The following is a 22,362-nucleotide window of genomic DNA, read 5'->3' on the forward strand; positions in this document are numbered from 1 at the left end:
TTACCCATGTCATAAAACTGGTCAGATCAATGGTGATTCTCTGTGGTTCATTTACGTCCTGCAGAATTTCCGGCTAATGATCCGACCCCAATTGTTCACAAACTTGCTGCCATAACAGGTACCTTTTTGTGGGCTGTTAGTACTCTTTGTATTGCATCTGATTAAAGTTGAGTGTCTCTTTATGATGGTGGAATGCGGATGGTTACTATCCACCTCTACTACTGGGCAGCCCACATTCCGGGTATTAATGATTGACTATGGGGTGCATGGAGTGACCCTGCCTACCAGACAGAATTTTCCATACTTGCCGTAGAAAAAATTATGAGCATACCGTACGTCTCTAACAGTCAGCAGGGTAGTGTTCCTGAACTGGCTGTTGAGGCTTCATTTGACTGGTTGGAACCAAAAACTAACACAGCAGACTCCGCTATGGCATGGACGGTGATTAAGGCAGACTATCCGACTAGTATGGTTTAGTGAATGTGACATGATCGGCATCACAATCCTGGAGAACCTCTGGCAGGCGTTGCATATAAAGTCCTTTCAGGAGCTTGAGACAGATTCAGCCTAGTAAAAAAACAACTTTACAAGTACCTACAGCTTCGCCAAGCCTTCAAGAGCCATCATCCCGAGCTCCTAGATCTTCCAGAACACACACCACCTGAAGCTCGCATAATGAGGAGTCCATTAGGACATGGTGGATTCACACAGATTTATGCCCTGGATGAATGTGCTGTTCTTAAAGAGGAGTGGGAAGGCTGGGTTGGACCCCTTGATGACTCAGACTGGAGGCAATTGTCCCTCCTGAGATCTCCATCAAAACCAGTCTAAGGATTATACAATTGAACTATTTACATATTGCCTATTACGTATTTCACACCCAGACACTTGTGACATGTCGCATGGCTCCTCTGCTTCTGCTGTTGATGCACATATCCTGATGTAGATTGCGGGAAACATCCATTACAACGCAGTCATTACAATGCACTACATTTACAAGGCAACTGCCTTTACATAGCCTTCCATTACAATGCATGCCATTACAACACATGTCACTACAATGCATACCATTACAATGCATACAATTACAACGCATTCCATTACAGTGCATTATAAGGTAAGTAATGTAGATTTTTTAGTTTTCGGGTGGGTATGGGTTTTGGCGTATATGGGAATAGTAATTTTTACCCCTACACTATCCAACACTTTCCCTACTGTTGCACTCCATGAACTGTGAATAGTATTTTTTATCTCTACACTATCCAACACTTACCCTACTGTTACCCTAAAAGTATTATGCGTTGTAATGGTGTGCTTTGCAATGGCATGCGTTGTAATGGAAGGCGTTGTAATGGTAGTTTTAAAAAATGCGTTGTGATGGCATGTGTTGTAAAATCATGCGATGTAATGGTAGTTGTGGTGTAAAAACTGCGTTGTAAAAGCATGCGTTGTAATTGTTTGTGCTGTAATGGCATATATTTGTAGATTTCTTCCAAATGGTTTGGAAATGCCCCAAAATTGCAAAATACTGGCAAACAAATGGAAATATACTGTCTCGTATCCTAAAAAAAAACTATATAGTGGCCCTCTTGGGGATCCTCGATAATATAAGCAGTACTAGTGGGGAAAGGGCACCATGGGAATGCGTATGGCCATGGTAATCGCTAAGACAGGCATTTCATGTACAGAGGGCCAGCTTTAGCGCTTGTGGCACCCGGTGCGACAATCATTTTTTGCACCCACACCCATGACCTCCTCCTCAGATTCTCTCACTACCACTGGGCGAAAGTGCCCCTCATCTCTCCAATCACAAGTTATTGCTAAACACAGCACACCCACTGAGGTCAACGCCCCCCTCCACAGGTCAGCGCCCAGTGCGGCCACACCAGTCGCACTGCCCTATTGCCGGCCCTGCACGCACATGGAAATCACCAGATCCCACGCAGAGTTGGAATGCGAGGCAGCGAAGGACTGATGTTCGAAGCTTAAAGAACACATCGATAGAGCTAGAGTCTGCCCCCGCAAACACTGTAAGATTTGGGGGTTGATGGGAGTATTACGGTTTAACAGCCGAATGACGTACCGTATAATGAAAATGTTTTTGGGGGATATGTATGGCAAACAAACTGGTAACTGCACAGGAAGCTTTGGTTTTTTCATTGCTTAGGATGTCACACAATAACGCTGATTATAAAAAAAAAAAAAGCTCTGATCGTGCTTGAAATATTATAAATGCAAAATCTAAGCTTTGACTCTGAGGTGATTGCAGTTGAATCCGAGTGTGACTCCGGTAGAATATACCTCCTTTTCCCACTTTCCCTCACCCCCCATGTTGTTACAACGCGCTTGTTACAATGACCGCCTTGTAGCAATGCAATACCATTACCCCGCAAGTCATTACAATGACTTGTGGATGTTGGAATAGTATAATTTACTATTTCAAATCCATTCTGTGCAGACAGTAGAGAAGGTGTTGGATTTTAAATCCAACACCTTCTCTCCCCTTCCGCAAGTCATTGTAAAAACTTGCGGGGTAATGGTATTGCGTTGTTACAACGGGGTCGTTGTAACAACTGCGTTGTGACAACATGCGGGGTAACGGAGGCGGGGTGACTGAAATTTACCACTGCGGTCCACTGCTGAATGCACGTTTGATTCTGCGCAGGTGAGTTCTACACCCTTCAACCTTTGAGAACAGCTTAGGGATGAGTACCGAACACTAGCATTGTCGGTGACCCCCGTGGCAATGCAGGATGTGACCTCTGACCTCACTAGCTTACCTTAGCTGTCAGGATTTGTAGGACAGAATGTAATCAAGAAGAATACAGTCGACAATCATAGTTGCTCACTCATTCCAATATGGATACTGAATAGTATCTCAGTAATGAAACAGGGTGAAAAAGTAGTACACTGGATCCATTTGTCGGAATGCCTCAGTAATCTTGACAAAACAATAATGAAATAGACTGTCATTGATAAGATAAATAGGCTAATGTGTCGTAATATTCTGTGGCGTGGGCAGCATACCCCCCTCAATCGGCACAGCAAGAGATTAATGAGTCCAGTTCCTACCAGGATACCTGCTCAGTGCACCAGCGAGCAGGAGAACTACACAGCAGAGATCCCGAGAATGCCCCAGGCTGACAGACATGTAGCGTTAGGACCAGAGCTGCCGACTATGGTACTGGGGAACCAAGTTCGAGTTTCCGCGTCGGCTCAACATCCTATGATTCTAGGCAAATCACTTAATCTCCCTGTGCCTACCAAAAATGAATGGGTCCTTTTAACATAACTGGTGCTCATGTAAAGCACTCCAATACCTTCAGTGGAGTTCGAGCTATATAAAACTGCAACAAAAGAAAACCATGCCAAGAAAAACCACAGTGGCAGGGCCCATTGGCTGTTGTAAGTGTAGGTAACTCTGAAGTGGTCAAGGCTTGAGAGAACATCACATACAGGATCAAGGGAAGCAAAAGAATGCTGAGATGAAGGAAAGGGACTAAGAGAATGGGAACCAGGGGAAGAAAAACAACAAAGTATTGGGAATGCACAATCAGGTGATGATCAGGTGATGAACTGGTAGGGCAGTATAAAGCCGAAATAATAAGGGAAATCACCATGCACCTATCCAGAGAAGATGTTAATATGCTAGCTTTGCCCTGCTTACCCAGGAAGCTCAGCCCCCTATGATGGAACCGCAACCATAGCTCCTATGCTAGTGTCCATGTTGCCGTTTTCCTCAATCTCGATACCGGACCTCTTTGGAACTTATACGAGGACCTAAACCCCTTGTAGGCACCAGCTGACAGAATGCCCTGTGCCCTTGCTCCCTTATGCGTCCTGCTATTTGTGATGGTAGCTAACAACAGAACTACTTAATTACACCACACAACATAACCTGATATCACACTTTCAACATGCACTGTTGCCTGTGGCACACCCTATAGTCTACAAGTCACAAAGCGCATACTGCTATCACTGGAACACAATTTCCAAAAACGCACTGGACTACATTTGTCAATATGCACATCAAGCCTTACATCCACTGACCAGCTCTTCCCAGCAATCACTGCTACTCTCAAGGTCAATTGATTGTAACCACCATAGTCTCAAACCTACAATGTAACAAAATCAATATTCAGAGGGTAGGGTTGTGTGCCTTTGCATGTGATCTGTCAGGGCCATCGACTGGTTCCTAAAGTGTGATTTACACCCTCAAATTTAAACAAGGTCCAGTTATACCCCGTCTCCAATCGCAATACAAGGACAAACATTGTTTGATTTCCATGCTCTGAGGGAGAGTTGGCAGGTTCCTTCTAGGATAATCACATATATTTGGATTTGTGAAAAATGTCTATGCTCTTTATTTAAATGTAGTCTCTGAGCCTGATATACAAACTGTGTTTTGTAGTTCACAAAGTAATATTACAGTAGTCTTTTCGATATACTACAAAGTGCACTTCACAAAACTATGGCCGAACACCTCTGTGTCTTCTATATTTCTTGTGTAGAGATCTCTGCCAAGGAGGTATTGGTTCCAGTAGTAAATGTGGGAGGGACCAGCTGGAGTGGTAGAACGCAAACTCCCAAAATAATACTAATTCTATTCACAAATGACACATCTAAAGTTAACACAGCCCTAAAAAACAAGCTCAATAATACTCTAGCCCAGCCTTGGAGTAAACCAAGCACGCCACATGCCCAACCACTGGTATTGCAACACATTCCCTTAAAAAAATAATGGAGGCGCAGAGAAGTAAAATATCACCCCATAGGAACTAATGTTAAATAAATTAAGTATAAATTAAGCTAGTTTGACACATATATACACACACACACACACACATATACATATATATATATGTGTGTGTGTGTGTGTGTGTGTGTGTGTGTAGTGATGTGTGTATATATATTTTTTATTTTTAAATATATTTAAATAAAAAATAAATGAAACTTTTATTTAAAAAAATCATTTTAAAATAACATTTCTAGATGTTACGTAAGTTAGAGAAGGTGCACGCTTGTTTTAGTTATTTTATAATAATTATTCATAAATTCATGTATTTAAATTAATTTATTATTTAACACCGATTTAATCTGATGAAATCATATGCTGTAACATTTTATTTTATTAGTCCTAGGTTAATTATATATATTTTTAAGTAATGTATAAATATTTTCAAATTGAAATAATGTTTATATTTGTAAAGACTACAAAAGTTTAATAATTTTTCCTATACTTTCGGATAGGGAGTTCTCTGCCTCAGTGGCGGAGACCACCAACAGTTAAAAAGTTAGTAGTAGTAACTTTACACTTGTAAATTCTGTGTTGGGACCTCCACTGCCAGATTTGAGAGGATTGGAGACATGTAAATCTACACTTAGGTGCAAATCTACATTCAGAAATAGTAAATATTTTTAGTGTAGAGTTAGACAATGTATGAGTAAATATACACATAGGTAAATCTGCCCATACATATTTCCCTATGTGAATTGGGTCCCTTAGACTTTTATATATACTATTATGTATACTGTTCGTACACTTGGGGGTTTAATTCTATGATCACCACTTTTGTACATATCATTTCCTCATCTTCCTTCTCTGCGCCACAGCCTTCGTGAAATAAACTGACAGCTGTCATTCTGAGCCACCAGTGTTGGAGTCAGAAGTTGTGCAGGGACGATTGCAGCCCATGCCAAGTCTTTTGCACTCCGCTTGTGTCCCAGGCCGGCTGCACTGTCTTCAGGTGGCCGTGCAGTGACCGCCATGGATCACACTCTCAGCACAAGTTAGCTTTTTTAGTTCCCCTGTTTACTGTATGGACGCAACAAGGTGTTTACAGGCACCACTGCACATGTGATGCATCCAGGGAACACAACACCTATTGATTTCAGTGGCCTGCATACATCAGAAGCAAAATGAAAGGCTGTTGTAGCATAGTGTAGACCATTAAGGCCAGGGCTGGAAAGGCCATAGCGGGCACCAGGCATTTCCCCGGTGAGCAGGAGGGGTGAGGATTTGGTTTTGTCACTGGGGGCCCATTTTGCAGCAATGCTGCAATACCGGTCCCTTGTAACAAAAGCAGGAGCGGTGCCTCTTACTAGTACGAATCCCCTCCTCCTCTCCCCATCTTCCGGGGCCGGTCGAACAGCATCTTCCAGGGCTGGTTGCTGTTCCCAGTCCAGCCCTGATTAAGGCTACTGGCACTGGTGCCATAGTGCAATAACCTGACCGCACCTTCTCTATGCTGCAGTGCACTGCCCCCCAAGGCAACTTATTAGCCAGAGTGACAGTTGGCTGCCAATGGATGCCAACCATGCAGCAGATATCTTGCAATTGATAAGCTACCAACTATTAATAGGATGGAACCAATTGGCTTGTGGGTGTCAGGGTAGGGGAATGGTGAATGATGCCCGCCAAATTCAGGTGTGTTAAGAGGCATCAAGGTCAAAGGTCATAATATGAAGCTTGTCCTCACAAGCACTTCTGAGCTAGACCAAGCATGGATTCCTACTACAGTGAAAGCACTGGCAGAGGGCCCTTTACGTGACAGAGCTGTCCTGTAAGTACATTCACCCATCCCTTCTCTCACAAAATGTAACCAGCAAACTGGACACATATTCCAAAACTAGGAGATGCTGTACTCCTCTTTAGTGGCGGAATGAAACGAGTCAACATCCACATCAAAATAATAGGGGCATGAGAGTTTGAATATTGTCGCAAAGTGGCCCGATATATTCTCCCACATCTTAATGTATACACAGCAAGATACAAAGCACCAGGAAAAAGATTTGTAATGAGTCCTCTGCTTTGATCCCATATTCAGAAAGGTTCTGATGATTAAGAATCCTTATTTCTGATATTTCCTCAAAAGGACTTTAACACCAAAAAACACTATTGTGGCATTATTCTCCTCCAAAGAAATAAAAGATTTCTTGAGTAGGACTGAATACTAGGACAAAAGCAAGCCTCACTATATTACCCTGCTGGTAACGGTACTGTTGAGTGCTTTAGTAGAGTGATAATGGGTAAGAAAAAAAATTACATCGGTGGAGCTAAAAATTGAGAACAAGAATTAAAGAAATTGCACCGGGAATATAGAATCACTCCAACTGTATCAGGGCACAGCCCATTCAAGATCCTGAGGGACAGAGAATCTTTTACTAAGGATTACTCTACCTGGCTGTCAGGTAATCACAAGGCTGTAGGTCACCTTCTGTCATAAGGGAGACCATAAGGAAAGTACAGAAGGTATACAAAAGAAAACTATGATTGGAAACATAGAGGCAAGGGGCTGACCTAAATCATGGTGATTGCGTGCATGCCAAGGTAACATAACCAACCAAAAAAGAAACACAGCAAGTTTAGCAAGTTTTTCAATTTTCTTCTAATACTGCAAAATGAAATGGTGAAATAAAGTGATTGAATGGAGGGAGGAGGTCTGTTCCATTATCCGCAATTATTGGTTGTGGGAAGATGATCTTTGTGGGAACACTGGGGATTTCCTTCCACCTAAACCTGGAAGCTCTAGCAGAAAAGAAGTTTTTGTGGAGAACAGTGGAGTTGGATTGTTTCATACAGAATCTTTCACAACTTGATAATATTTCCAGGTATGATAGACAAATAAGCTTACCAGAGCATTTGAAGAACAATGTATTAGGGTAGGCTTCCTACTAACCTTCATAAGTATGGTTGTATACATTCATTTGTTTTATCCTTACTATCTTGTCCTCCCACGCCTTGATTTGGAGTGCGATGATACGTCTTGAGTTCATTGTAAAACATTATGTATGGTTAGCTTGTCTTGTTCTTAAGTTGTAACTTGTATTGAGGATTTAGGGGGTAAGATGTGTTGTGTTGACATTTCATTTAGTCTGGTGCATGGCCAAATAATATTTTCGAGCCTTCCAATTGTAACCTTGGTGATGGTGGACATTAATGTGCTTAATTCAAGAGTTGGAAGCTAAAGGAGAAGCAACCGTAACCCGACCTGAATAAACTCTGCGTCTTCACTTACCTTCTATCGCCTCGTCATTACAGAGAGGCCTCTGTGTAGGTGGACAGGCTAATTAAATGTATTACATTTCACCAGAATTAACATGAAGCTTGAAATTAAATTGGCATGGTTGAAGACCTATGTTCCAGTGTTTGATTAAACGAATTACTACATGATGTCTAATAAAATGTTGTTCTGCTAATAGCTTGGTAATAGAGGAACCGAGCTGGCATTTGCAATGAAAAGCCGAGGGTGACTGAGAACAAGAGACAGTGAAAAGGAACGAGGGAAAGAGAAACCGAATTAAAAAGAGAGAGAGAGGGAGAGAGAAAGGGGGAGAGAGAGAGAGAGAGAGAGAGAGAGAGAGAGAGAGAGAGAGAGAGAGAGAGAGAGAGAGAGAGAACGAACACAAAGCACAGGAAATCAGACACAGATGAAAATCAGGGATGGACAGGCTTTTTACTCCACCGGGCAGTTCCCCATTGGGTAAGAGTCTTTGGAGGCTGGATTTGAATGCCTGGCCACTACTGGAGGCTCTCTCACTTTACCTAGTTCCCCGAGGTTTACTGCAGCAGCTATGGTGAGGCTAGAAGAGAGAGAGAGGGAGGTGAAAGGCAGAGAAAGTCACCAGAGCAGAATATGAGAGAGAGAATAGATAGATGGAAACAGAGATAGCACAAGGAGAGGAAGTGAGCGGGATGGTTTGAGCATTTCTGGTTGGATTGCTTTTGGTTCCCCCATCTGGCCCTGACAAAAAGCCTGTGGTGATGAAAACCGAGACCGCAAAACCGGCCCCAAGTAACAAAACCCGCCTCCACAGCTTGAAAAACAGCCCCCATCCTTCCAGGCTACTGGGAAAACACCAGGTGCCCACTACGGCTAGTCCGGCACTGGCCATGGGGGCAGAAAACCACACAGCTGGATTAGAGAAAATAGTCAAGAATGGATGACCGAGGTATAAATTGGATTAAAAAAAATGGAGGACTAGAGAAAGACATGTCAAGAGTGAAGACCGGAGGGGGGAAACTGGAAAAGGAAGAAAATTAGAACAATGAGAATCTAGACATAAGTAGGGTAGAAAAGGATTGAAGGGAAGAGAAAAAGCAGGAGACGAGTGAAAGGTGGGGCTCAAAAGAAAACAGGGAGGAAAAGGAAGAAGAAAAATGTGGGGTTGACCACGAACTGGGGTAAGGGAAATACCGAACAGGGGAAAAAGAAAACTGCAGCGGCGGCTCCTGTGTTATGGCAGAGATGTGTCGCCCCCTACCAGCAGATGTAAAACTTGAAAAATAAAATGATAATAAAACAGATTTATTATCGTTTTATTTTTCTTTACAGGACTGAGTCATAGGGGTAGGGCCATTGCGATGACAGGCAAGGAGGAATAGTGGCGGGCACTGCTGCAAGTGCCATGTGGGTTTGGCTGGCCGTCTTAGGATGGCGAAACCGACATGTGCACTGAGATGTCTCCAACCCAAGCTACGGTGCCGGATTGGAGACAGCAGGCACAGGCTCCCAGTCTCTCTGGTAGCGCAAATCTAGCCTGCTCAAGCCACCAGCGTGAGAGCAGTGTCTGGATTGGCTATAGGGGAGTCTGGGAGCCTGTGCTGCTGTGGAGCCAGAGGAGCAGAAGAGCGGCAATGCAGTGGGTTGCAGGTAAGTTATTTTTTTGTTGTTGTTGTTGTGGTCATCCACCCCCCCATTCCCATGCTCACCACGTTTCCCTGACACCAGCTGCTACTGGAAAACTGAGTGGAATGGATATACAAAGAGCTTGTAACTATTAATGGTCTGCTGGTCATTTGCCTTTAAAATGTACTGCAGCAACAATTAGTCTCAGCCACTGCCAGTCGCTCAGGCCACGCTCCAGTTCATTGTTTTCACCCACCATGCCACCTCAGAGTAAAATGTAAAGTGACCCGATTCCTGAACAACTCAACTCAACACGCAAAAAGGAAAGAAAGATTTTGAGTGTGCCGCACCTCTCTACTGGCCTTAGGCCCACCCGTCTCAATAATATGATTGATGCAGAGCTATTGGCTCTTGTGGTGTGCACTACCACCACCCCTGTTGCTCCCAAGGGGCAGTTTCTTAAAGAAAACAATGAAAATTCCACCCACTGTGGATTGCACCACCAGAGACCAAATAATACAAGTTTCAATAAAGAATGTCCATAAATTGTTATATCATTTTTTGTTTCTTCTTTATTCAATATTCCTGAGGCAGCCAACGCGTTTCGTTCATTCGAACTTCATCAGGGCGTGCTGGCTGTGTTCAATGTGCACAGACATCACATCCTATTTCTCTGTATTCTGCGTCCAAATCAAAGTAAACGGCTGCTGTGCCGAGCGAAAAAGTAGCGTCCTCTCCCGAGAAAAAAGTATCCAAACTTTTTCGCTCGGCACAGCAGCCGTTTACTTTGATTTGGACGCAGAATACAGAGAAATAAGATGTGATATCTGTGCACATTGGACACAGCCAGCACGCCCTGATGAAGTTCGAATGAACGAAACGCGTTGGCTGCCTCAAGAATATTGAATAAAGAAGAAACAAAAAATGATATAACAATTTATGGACATTCTTTATTGAAACTTGTATTATTTGGTCTCTCGTGGTGCAATCCACAGTGGGTGGAATTCAGAGTAAAATGTACTGAAGCGTGAAATGTGGTCTAAAATTCATGGGACAGTGGGAATGTTCTAGAGGTACGTAGCTGAAAATTATTATTTCAAAGCGGTGTATCCCTCCAGTGCAGACTTTATGGTGGAAGTGTAGAGAATGTGAAGCTATAGCATTTGATTTGGAGATGGAGGCTTGTTTGAGAGCTGCCCCAAGCACAACTATGTATAATTTGTATTTTCACCTCCTGAGACAAAAGTGCATGCCATACATATGTGGACGTCTCATCAGGAGAAACACCAACACCACTCACATTGGGGTTATCTGGTTGTATGAAGACACTAGGATACATTGAAAACGGTGGCATGAATCCCTATGCTTTTAAAAGCAGTTCTTTTCTGTCAGCAGCAGGTCTTCTAGTAATATCATGGCTTGCTCACGGCGCCTCACTTAACCAGAACTCCATTGCTAGCCAGAAGAACAACCATTAGCGAAGTCCGTAGGTCTGGCATTGAAGGCAGGCCTTTTAACTTTGTCTCTGCTTGTTTTGTTTTTTCATAGTTTTGTTAAACAGTTTTGGTTGCAAGAGGTACTGGGCACGTGGCAAAATAAAAAAAACTTTGGCTAAAAGCAAATATATTTTTTGGTGGTCTCTATAAGCACACATTGCCTTAGTAGTCCTCAGCACCGAGGGGAACTACTTTGTATACAGATGTGCTCCTTGTGAAAGAGTAGAATGCCATCATTCACAGTGAAATTAGCCAATAGCTGAAGTGGGCTGTATGCTGTAGTGAGTGAAAGAAAAACATGAATGACACAACTGACCAATGAATGAATAGGACTGAGTGAAAGTCCCTATAAGAAAGTATATTATTCCTTAGTAAATTTCGAAGGTCTTGGCTATCGTCAGACCTAGCCGCCAGCTGAGACAAGTATTGGGCTGCTGCTCATGGTGCTGTTTATAGGAATGGAGTGCTGGAGCCCTCTACCTCACTGGTGAGGCGAGGAAGGGAAGTGGCCTGCATAGCATTGTGAAGGAAATCTCACCTATATAAGATCGTGACCATATCATCACATTCACATTTAGACCATCTTACATTAAGGAATCAGCCCCACAATGATCAACATTCTAGTTTATTGTCTGTGCCTCTCTAGAGCACTTCAGTGTTGACACTGAAAGAGCACTTCTGCAGTGCATGACAGTGGGAGCCTCCAGAAGTACTTGCAGTCCCAGGCAGATCCCCTGCAGTGCCTGGCCAATGGCCTATCAGCTGCATACTAGCCAATGACCCATTTACCCACTGCAAATTCTAAACCTGTGTAATACAGATTCAGCTGATAGAAATTGTGAAACATGCTACAAATAAGTAGAGCCTGAAGGGGGCTGACCCAAACAAGCCAATGAATGGAGGGAGCTGCATCATCTGTTGCCAGAATCCTAGAGCACTTATTCACTTAAAATATCTTTGTGATGTCTGATGTGGGGTCTCTGGACCACATAACTGCACTTGTTTTCCCATCAGACTGTGTAATGCCATGTCAATTCTATGCTAATGTCGCAGACCACTGAATGTTCCCCAGACTATTTAAATGCCTCCACAATCTTATTGTCCCACCAGCTAATGGATGCGTTTTATGTAAAGATATGTGCATGCCTTCTGTTGGTCTCCTTGGAAGCTATCCTTGTCCTCGGTCTCACCCATGCCTCTTCTATGCCCTGCAGAATACACCATGTTCAGAACAGATCTGCATGGGTTCAGTGATGACGCCATCAGTGCACATCCGAAAACCAGAAGATATCCGAACACAAGATCAGCTGCTCCGCCTCGCAAAGGACTTCATCGACCAATACTACTCATCTATCAAAAGGCAAGTGGGGGATAAGGGAGCCCCGTGAAAAGAAGGGGGGGCCCTGTGGGAGAATAAAGACCTAGAGGAGGAAAGGGAGAGGCTCTGTGAGGAAAATAGAGACGTAATAGCCACTAGTGGAACAACATGAGCAGAGGAGAAGGTACTCAAAAAAGAGATACTGAGTGGAACACTCCTAGACGATAGGATGAATTTCAGGAAAATGAGGCTGGCTAACTGCAACTGTGGGACAGGAAGAGACACAGGGTTGAAGACAGGAATCAGAGGTACCCACAGAGAATTCACAAGTCATATGAGAGAATAGGGTGACTGCGACAGAGGACAGGGTGATGTTCAGGGACTTTGAGTCTCATTCACAAGGGAAACACTGAAGTAGATATAGGAGACTCTGGTGGCGTACGGAGGGGGACCCTGAAGAGGAACATTGCAAGTGGGCACACCAGGGAAACGAAAAGCTGTGGAGGTCTACAAGAAATAGAAGTTAGACTCAACAGGAAGAGGGCAGACCCGTATGTGACACTGACAAAAGCGGTGGTAAAGGAGGGACTGAAAGGGTACATATACTGGAGAGGAGCAGAAGATCAATAAGGCAAAGAAATTGACATTAACTTTACATTTGGCAGGAAAGGAGAGACCCACGAGGTAGGAAATCAGGAAGAGATGTAATGGATACTAGAGGAGGCCCATTGGGGAAACATATAATATTTTATTGGGGGAGCGGGAGGTCCTACCAGGAGCAAACAGAAGAGGACGATGGAGACCCAATTGGGAGGCCATGATACACAAGTTAGGGAGAAGTAATGGAGGGAAAGTGAAGAGAGAGAATAAAAAAGACAATTCACTATGGGGGCATAATGGAGGCAAGCGTGTGAGTGAGGAGAGATGCTCAGGAAATGAATGATGAAAGCAGCATGTTAATATGAATATTATATATATCCATTTTTACTCATAGACCCCAGTTATAAAATATATATATAAATATAACTATCTTCATTCAAAGACCCCAGTTAAAGTCAATTTATGGTTAGCATTTGTAATAACACCTAAAGTAAGTCACAGCTGAAATTCTCCAGATGTGCATACCATAACTTACCCAAAACCTTAAATAAATAAAGCGTAACAACTAAGAAATAAAAACAGTGATGGGTGTATTGCTTCAATTAATATCAGCCACTGGTAATTACTCTGTGCAGCAAATTAGTCCATTGCACCATGCCACTTCAGACAGAAATGGGTTATATGCAAATCAGCCTTGGTCCTGTGCCAATAGGAATAGTCTAGCCAGAGTTGCCAGACCAGGCCGCCTCTGAACAGGATCCCAAGCAACCCATAGAACATTTTTTTGTTTTCTTCAATGCAAAGGCTAATGCACACATTTAATGATATGCTCATGGCTTTCCCCTTGATGTAACAGATAATTTCACAAATGATGTACATTTCTCTCACTAGTGTCATGACATATTACCTTACCATTAAGTAATGGCTGACACAACTATTGATAAACTATGATCCCTTTTTTGTAGGTGTTGTACTTTAAAAATGTGGTGTGAAGTCAACCTAGGGCAATAAGAGATGTGAATAGTCTCCCACAGTTCTTGACTTGAGCCGCAAACTGGGGTACAAAAAGGAGGGGGGTGGGGTTATTATCCTGCAGGTAAGTGAAGTAAGGCTATTTTCAGCCCTCTATCACTCCCGACATAGGACATGCAGCAGGAGTAGGAGAGGGAGATGGGTATGACCTGAAAGACAGGATGAAAAATCTGTACATACCCCTGCAGCACCTCTTCGGTTCCCCCTCGCATAGTTTACTCTGTTCCGGCCTGAGCTGTAGGAGCTCTGAACTAATCACCCTGCGCTCAGCAGGATGCTGGTACTGGTAAGCCGGAGCCGCTTTCCTGTGGCTTACTTAACGTTAGGTCCCTTTGTAAGCACTATACTGAGATTGTTTTTCTCATTGAATCTCTTGGGCTTGACGTGCTGTTCCTCACGGAAACTTGGACACGGGTGGACAGCGATGTAGAGCTGGGACTGGCCTGCCCTATGGGCTATAAAATTAGGCACACCCCCGCCTAAAAAATAGAGGTGGAGGAATAGGTTTTATTTTTAGAGAAACTATAGCCCTCTCACAGTTGGAGATTAAGGAAGTACCGGGCTTTGAGCTCATGGGATTCTCCTTTATAGGGCAGATAGGAACACTACATACCGGTGTCCTTTGTTATAGACCACCGGGTAATGTACCTTCGACTCTGCCTGAACTGGTTGATCTTCTCTATGACCTCTCCAACTCTCACAACAGACTGTTAGTGATAGGAGAATTCAATATGTGGCCGAATGGGCCTTTGGACAATGCCTATAGCGATCTATGCCAGGCCTGTAGTAATATCCAGCTGCAACAGCTGGTTCTCTCCCCGACCCATTCAAAGGGCCATATCTTGGACCTAGTTTTTGCAGACGCCAAGCAGGTGGTGGTGAATGACATCATACCCCAATGCTGGACGGACTACGCACTTATCTCTTTTTCTCTCTACCTGCCGGCGAAACTCTCGAGCGACGCAGGGCGGAGACATACTAAAATGGGTAGATCTTGGTCCAGACTGTTACAATTACCAGTTCTGCCTACCCTACTTCCGAGGGGCTATGTGCTGGGTGATAATGTTGATACAAGCTATACTAGTTTGTGCCAGCAAATCTCGAGCTCCTTGGATACAGTTGCGCCGTTGCGCAGATCTAGGGATAGACAGAATCGAGCGATGCCGTGGTACTCCAAAGACCTTCTACTGCTGAAGCAGAAATGCAAGCGGGCAGAAAGGGCTTGGAGGAAGTATTACTCAGACACAGCGAAAGTCAGTTTTAAACTAGTATTACAGGAATATAAAACACAGATCAAATGTGCTAAGGCTGCCTATTTGGAGGATACATTGAACCAGGCAACTAATAAGTCGCAGACACTTTTTAAGATTGTCAATGACCTCTCTCATCTGATTGGCGCCACAAATATTATTCCTGCCTCCCAGGCCTTATGTGACTTACTGGCTGCTGCCTTCAAGGACAAGATCGTTACCATCCTGAACGGACTGGCTAGGCCGGGCTCTCTTCCCCGGGCTCCCCCGGACACGTCAACTAGTCTGGGTATTCCGGAAGAACCATCTATTCGGCCTCTGCTGAGCTGTTTCTCCCTTCCTGACTTTGAGGGGTTCTGTAAATTGGTGTTGACTGTGTCATCGGGTTCTCCGATGGATCCGCTTCCGCATACATTTTGGAAACTGTTCCAGAAGGAACTCTTCCACCCTTTGTATTCCATCTGTCTTCAGTCCTTTAACACCGTGACTGTCCCGGAGTGATGGAAATTGGCGGTAGTTTCACCCCTCCTGAAGAAACCCACACTTGACCCCACCTGTTTGTCAAATTACAGGCCCATCTCTCTGCTTCCTTTTCTGGTAAAGATCATGGAAAAGCTGGTTACCCGATCTCTATCTGGATTCCTGGAAGATAACATCGGGTTGGATGTGGCCCAGTTTGGATTCCGGCCAGCGCATGGGACGGAGTCCGCGCTGGTGGTCGTGTTGGACAATCTCCGTTCGTGGTCGACATGGGTCGGGCAGCCTTTTTAGTGCTGCTCGACATGTCGGCTGCGTTCGACACGGTCAGCCACTCCACCCTCATCAGGAAACTAGAGGAGATCGGGGTGACAGGGCAGGCGAGGGACTGGTTAGTCTTGTATCTTAACAACAGACAGCAGGTGGTGGCACTGCCGCCTTTTAGGTCGGGAGTGCGGAAAGTAGGGCAGGGTGTGCCTCAGGGCTTGGCCATCAGCCCAATATTATTCAATTTGTACCTCCGCCCTCTGATCCAACTGATAAGGTCCTTTGGTGTCTCAGTGTTTAATTACGCTGACGATACCCAACTCATCTTTTCTTTGGAGGGTAAAGATGCAGTCTCTTTAGAGACATTCCATCGCTGCATGACTGCTACAGCGGACTGGTTGCGTTCCAATTCCCTCCAATTTAACGGTTCGAAAACGGAGGTGCTGTACTGTTCCGATGACCGCGTTCCTCGCCCTCTTCCAGATGATTTCTGGCCGTCCTCCTTCTTAGGGGCAGTGTCAGCAGCAGAGTCTGCTCGCAATTTGGGGGTTGTGTTTGGCCCCAACTTGCAATTGGATGCCTTTGCCAACAAAACCGTTGCTACGTGTATGATGCTGCTGCGGATGTTGCGGAAAGTCCTGGCGCTTCTCCCAGCACAGGCCAGACCAGAAGTGGTGCGTGGGATCATTTTAAGCAGGCTGGACTATTGCAACGCTCTGCTTCTTGAAGCACCTAAATTGCTGGTTGGTAAATTGCAGCGCGTTCAAAATATGGCAGCCAAACTGGCCCTCTCCCGGCCGCGCACGGCTTCTTCCACCTCTGCGCTGCGCGACTTGCATTGGCTGCCAGTGCATCAACGTATTCTTTTCAAATCCTCTTGCCTGGTTTTTAAAGCCTTGCATGGACGTGGTCCAGTTCTGTTGCAGAACTTGTTTTCCTGGTATTCCACCTCCCGGACCTTACGCTCTTCCTCTGCACGCTTGGTGACAGTTCCCAGGTTTCAGAGGGTTAGGATGGGTGGCCGCTCCTTTAGCTTTGCCGCTGCTAAACTGTGGAATTCTCTCCTGTTTTTATTGAGGAGTCATGGTGAATTCCTAGCCATTAAGAGAAGCCTGAAGACCTACTTGTTCCTAGAGCAGCGTAATCTGTGTATGCATGTACTTAGCCATGTTCAGTCAGAGCGCCAGGATACCCTTTGGGTGACAGTCTGCGCTATATAAGTGCACAATACATACATACCTATTCAGCTTCCTTCTCTAAAACAGCAATTTCAGACACTGATTTCCAGGCTCCTCCACTTGCTTTTGTGAAATGGAGTTCAACCCTGATTGTCAGAGAGAAATTGAAAAAAGTAAACAATTATTTAGGTTTTTCTGTGTTTCTATGGATGATATCTAAATGTCAGCAATGCTTGGTTACCCAATGATTTGCAAACACAAAGAGATGATGGATGGAGCGCTGAAACTTTTCAGACACTCACCCCCAGTCACAGATCTGGGTTGAATCTATCATCGCTCTTTAGCTCTCTTCGCCACCCCAGTTCAGACCGAGCCACATGCAAATCAGTCTTGATCCTGTGTCTCATGTGAACAGTCCAGACCGAACTCCCAAGCCAGGTCTTCCCTGGACCGGAAACAAGCATTCTGGGACTGGTTTCAGGGTAACACCCCTCATCAGCCAGGCTAGCTTGAATCCAGTGACTAAGTGAGCAAGGGACCCACATCTGGGCATACCCTGCCAACTTAGGACAAACACAGGAAACACAAAGAGATGATGGACGGAGCGCTGAAACTTTTCAAACACTCACCCCCAGTCACAGATCTGGGTTGAATCTATCATCGTTCTTTAGCTCACTTCACCACCCCAGTTCAGACCCAGCCATATGCAACTCAGTCATGACCCTGTGCCTCGTGGGAACAGTCCAGACCCAACTGCAAAGCCAGGTCTTCCCTGGATCAAAAACAAGCATCCTGGGACCGGTTACGGGGTAACACCCCTCATCAGCCAGGCTAGCTTGAATCCAGTGACAAAGTGAGCAAGTTGGCAGGAAGAGGTGTGGCGCCGCGGCCAGGGCGACTGACGCTGGAATCTGGGGACCACGGTTCGATCCCCGGCTCCGGCGGCAGGTTAGCCCAGCACCATGTGACTCTGGGCAATAGCTCGCTTAATCTTCCCGACGGCCCCCCAGCGCCTAGAGACCCTTACGGGTGATTGTGCGCTTTACAAATGTGGACTTTACTTTTTTATGCCCAGACGTGGGTCCTGTGCTCACTTTGCCACTGGATTCAAGAACATTTTATAGAACACAGTGGTAACAAAACATACTTGGGGAAATTACATTACAATATTGTTACTTGAATTAGTAAGTGTGCTGTAGTTATCTGGTTGTAGTTGTGTCCTGCCTTACGTTGTGTGTTTAAATGTGGTGTTAGCACTGGTAGCTTTAACATTCTATATCTAGCTAGTATAAACCCCATCTTTATTGGTCAATGTGATGTTCTGTATTGGAATGCCCAGGGGCTTATGTTGAATTGGGATTCAGTTGGAGCGATCTTCTGGGCCTTGTACAGCAATACTTGTGTTGTCTATAATACTTCGCTAAACTACTTCATTGGCCATCTGCAAGCTGTTCATACACTCTTATTACACTCCAGTAACATGCCCAGATTGTTGTTCCCATATGTCATATTTCAATAAAAGAAAACTGAGATGGTTTCCAAACAGAGATGAATCACAAGTAAATGATAGAGTGCAAATAGGGTTTTTCTTAAAATGGAAATCACTCGTTTTAGAGTAATTTAAGATTAATGGAAATAGTACTCCCTCGCTTTATAATTTGTTAGGAACAGTGTCCCCTCTAGAGCAAATTTTCTAGTAGATCCCATAGTAAAATGAAAACACAGGAAAGGTGTCACATATGCAATAAACAGATAAGAAAGGAACTTGCAGTGTCAATATAAGTAGAGAAAAATAGGGAATCATGTGTGTTGTCCTGAGAAACATGAAGGCGAAGAACGAGGGTGCTGACTACTTAGCAAAGATTACTGTTTACCCTATGCACAATATTCTGATAACTAAATCTATAAGAATAATATGGATATAGTTTTTGATATGTCTGAGAATGGCGTAGAGATACACTATGTAAATATCTTCCCATATCTAGGATATACACATTATATTTTTAATTACATAATATTTGTAAACCTGTTATGAAGAATCATGCATAATAAATTATATTTTTGATTTGAAAATGTAGGCTAATTGTGAATTTGTGGATGTAAAATGTATATCATACCAATTGAGTATAATTGTTAGAGTTAGTCCAACTAATTTTATTGTTTGAAACTTATATAGAAACAGCATGTTACGGTTATGCAAAATATAAGGGTTGAACTGGACATAGTGGATGATGCAGCAATGTCATATGATAACATTCCATGGTTCTTTCCCTGCAGGTTTGGCTCCAAAGCCCACCTAGAAAGACTCGAAGAAGTTCGCAGTGAAATAGAAGAAACCGAAACATACCAGCTTAGGGACACAGAGCTGATCTATGGGGCCAAACATGCCTGGAGAAATGCTTCCCGCTGTGTGGGCAGGATACAGTGGTCCAAGCTGCAGGTAAAACCCACAAGCACCCAACAAACATCTATGAATAGCCTTGAAAGAGAAGGGTGGACATAAGTGGGTGTGTGTTTTTTTGTGACATGCAGTGACCTATAGTGATATGCAAAGCACAGTTCCTGGGTGCAATAGTGAAATGGAGGAATAGAAATGCCAATTAATGTTCTTTACTAAATGCAGTGGAACAGTGAGATCTGGTTGCCTTGGAGGGTTAGCAATTCCGACAAATTTCCTATATGCCAAGGAGAGATACAGTGTAGATAAACTGAGATTGAGGCATGGCAATACACATGAAAGCACTTTCTTCCCTGCAGCGAAACAGTGACATGAAGGCATGACAAAGTTCACACTTGTACTTTATTCTATTGCATTCACATACAGTTTGTTCATGTTCAAAATACTTTATTCAGTTAATAAAAAACCTTTAAACATATCACAATAAAGACAATAAAAAAAGTTAAAATGACAGAATGCCATAAAAAACATTTCATCAGTATTAAAAACACAAAGAAGAGTTAAACCATTCTTAGGTGGCTTTTGTATTTCAAACTTTTTTTTCTGCCTCTAAGGGCCCTGACAAAAAACGTGTCACATTGAAACAAACTAGTGGGCTCAGAAGCATTTGAACTTAGATCAGGGCTGGCCTTACTTGCCAGAACCCCTTTCCTTAAAGCAAAGGTAAAATATGGCGAAGTCACGGGGCACAGTAGTGATCGCAAAACATAGTAATAAGGTACATTGTGTCTTAGAGCAATTTTGATGGCAAACCAGTGTGGCAGTGATGTGGAAGTGGTGGTGAATTACATGATCTGGGCTCATCACACAACAGTGAATAGTCTAACCAACATTTCCCCATGAGATAGTACGAGTGGGAAAAAGGCAGGTACGAAGTTGACACCTGCGTGGTTAACTGAAAAGGTAGTGAAACAGTTATAGAAAGCAGGGAAAAAATGATTGAGACTCTGGTGAGAGCTGGTAATTGCATGAAGATAAAACATGGGAGAGTGATTGGTGGACTGTCCAAGTTTTGGGGGCCTTTGAAAGTCAAGGAGGTACATGAGGATTACATTATGTTGGAGAATGGCAATAAGTGGAATCTACGCAAGGTAGCGCTGTACCAGAACGGTGACAGTGTCTGTGACAAAAGTGAACAAAGTCAGGGGAAAGCAGCAGATTATGTTGGCCGATGATAAGGTACTACTCGGTAATTCCACTTGCGGCGTGAGACGTGCTGTGGAGAATGATGGGGTAGATGTAAGGGGTAGGAGGTTTTCTGTGATTGATGCAAGAAGACAAGGTTTGGATGCCAAGGGTGATGTTGGAATGGGGCTAAAACTGCAACTCCAGCATGCAGTGATGGTGTTGTTCCTGTGAGGGCAGGTGAAGTAAGCCAACCCAGAATTCGTAGACTGCACTTTACTGAGAGGACTATGAGCTGGTCTCTAATTAGTTCCTTCGTCATTGATCCAAACTTGCACTTAACGGATAACTCACATAGTCCTGATACAAAATCCTCAAGAGATTCCCCTGCTTTCTGCGGCTGGGTGTAGAACCAGTATTTCAACATCACAATGTTCTCCTCTTTCGCAAGCTTACTTGGTAAGTGCATTTTCACCTCCTGATACACATCCTGCACCACTTGACCATCAATGTCAAGGACATCAGGAAGATATTTGAACACATGATGGCCTTATTTGCCTATAGTCCCCAACAACAAATCTTTCTTTCTCTCAGCTGAGAACGCATGGCCATCTGGTGCAATTAAATAGTTCTCAAACAAAATCGATCTATTCCTCCCAAAGTATACAGTTGATCATGGTGCTGAAGAAACGATATGGAGGAAGATGCCATTTTGAAGGAACTATAGGGAACGTTGTAGACACAAAAAAAAAAAATAGAGCTCCCTCTGTATTTTTTCCTTATAAAACAAATGGAGAGTCACTCTTAAGGTACTTTCCTCTAACTTCAACTGGGTATTGCCTGTGTCATGTGACGTTCAGAAGGAACACTGGACTCAACAGGAAGAAGATGTGTGCTGACAGTTTGAGCGGTGAGCTACATGCTGAGAAAACAAAGGCTACTGCACTGACTAAGCACATTGCTTCTGTGGCACACGAACAGTGGGGTGCTCTCGGGCAGTCTTGCGTGCAGCAGGCTTGTTGGTATCCAGGCAACAGTAGGTGCACTAGAGGCAATGGTCATGGGGCCGGCACCTGATTAATTTTTGCTTATACTCACAGTTCGCCGTGGGCATACCGCTAGGCACTACACCTGTATGGGCTTAGCCCCCAGTCTTTTCCCGAAATCAAATACTGAGGCTACTGTTCTGGCCCCAAAAAATCTTTTAACCCTTCTTTGTGGGGCCAAGAACCCTTCTCATCAAAAATAACCCCTAAGTACAGAAATGTAGGAACTCTAGCCACTTCCTGGCTTTCTCCAAGTAATTTTTTCTGGAATTTATTTTTATAACTAATAGCCATAGTGTGGGATTTGGAGTAATCAGTGTTCATGTCTATAAACTCTGCGAAGGATTTACAAAGTCACTGGAGGCCCACCGCTGTTCTAGCTATCAAGACAGTGTCATAGGCAGGTATGAGTGCAGGAATAAGGTACAACCCCACCCAAGGAATATCCTTAGGGGTCACACTCGGGGATGGGCATAGGTTCTTAAT

At 44.0% G+C, this 22,362-nt stretch overlaps 1 protein-coding gene across 2 annotated transcripts in view; it reads left to right on the forward strand.

The window, feature by feature from the left end:
* NOS1 (nitric oxide synthase 1) overlaps positions 1–22,362 on the forward strand; it is a 1,595,398-nt gene that overhangs the window by 1,357,554 nt on the left and 215,482 nt on the right. For both annotated transcript variants that reach the window (XM_078667121.1, XM_078667122.1), the window contains 2 exons: positions 12,340–12,485; positions 19,525–19,687. In XM_078667121.1, coding sequence (XP_078523247.1) covers positions 12,340–12,485; positions 19,525–19,687 — 309 coding nt within the window. The remainder of the gene's footprint in view (positions 1–12,339; positions 12,486–19,524; positions 19,688–22,362) is intronic.

Source organism: Lissotriton helveticus, chromosome 11, assembly GCF_964261635.1.
Source record: "Lissotriton helveticus chromosome 11, aLisHel1.1, whole genome shotgun sequence".
Taxonomy (NCBI): Eukaryota; Metazoa; Chordata; class Amphibia; order Caudata; family Salamandridae; genus Lissotriton; species Lissotriton helveticus.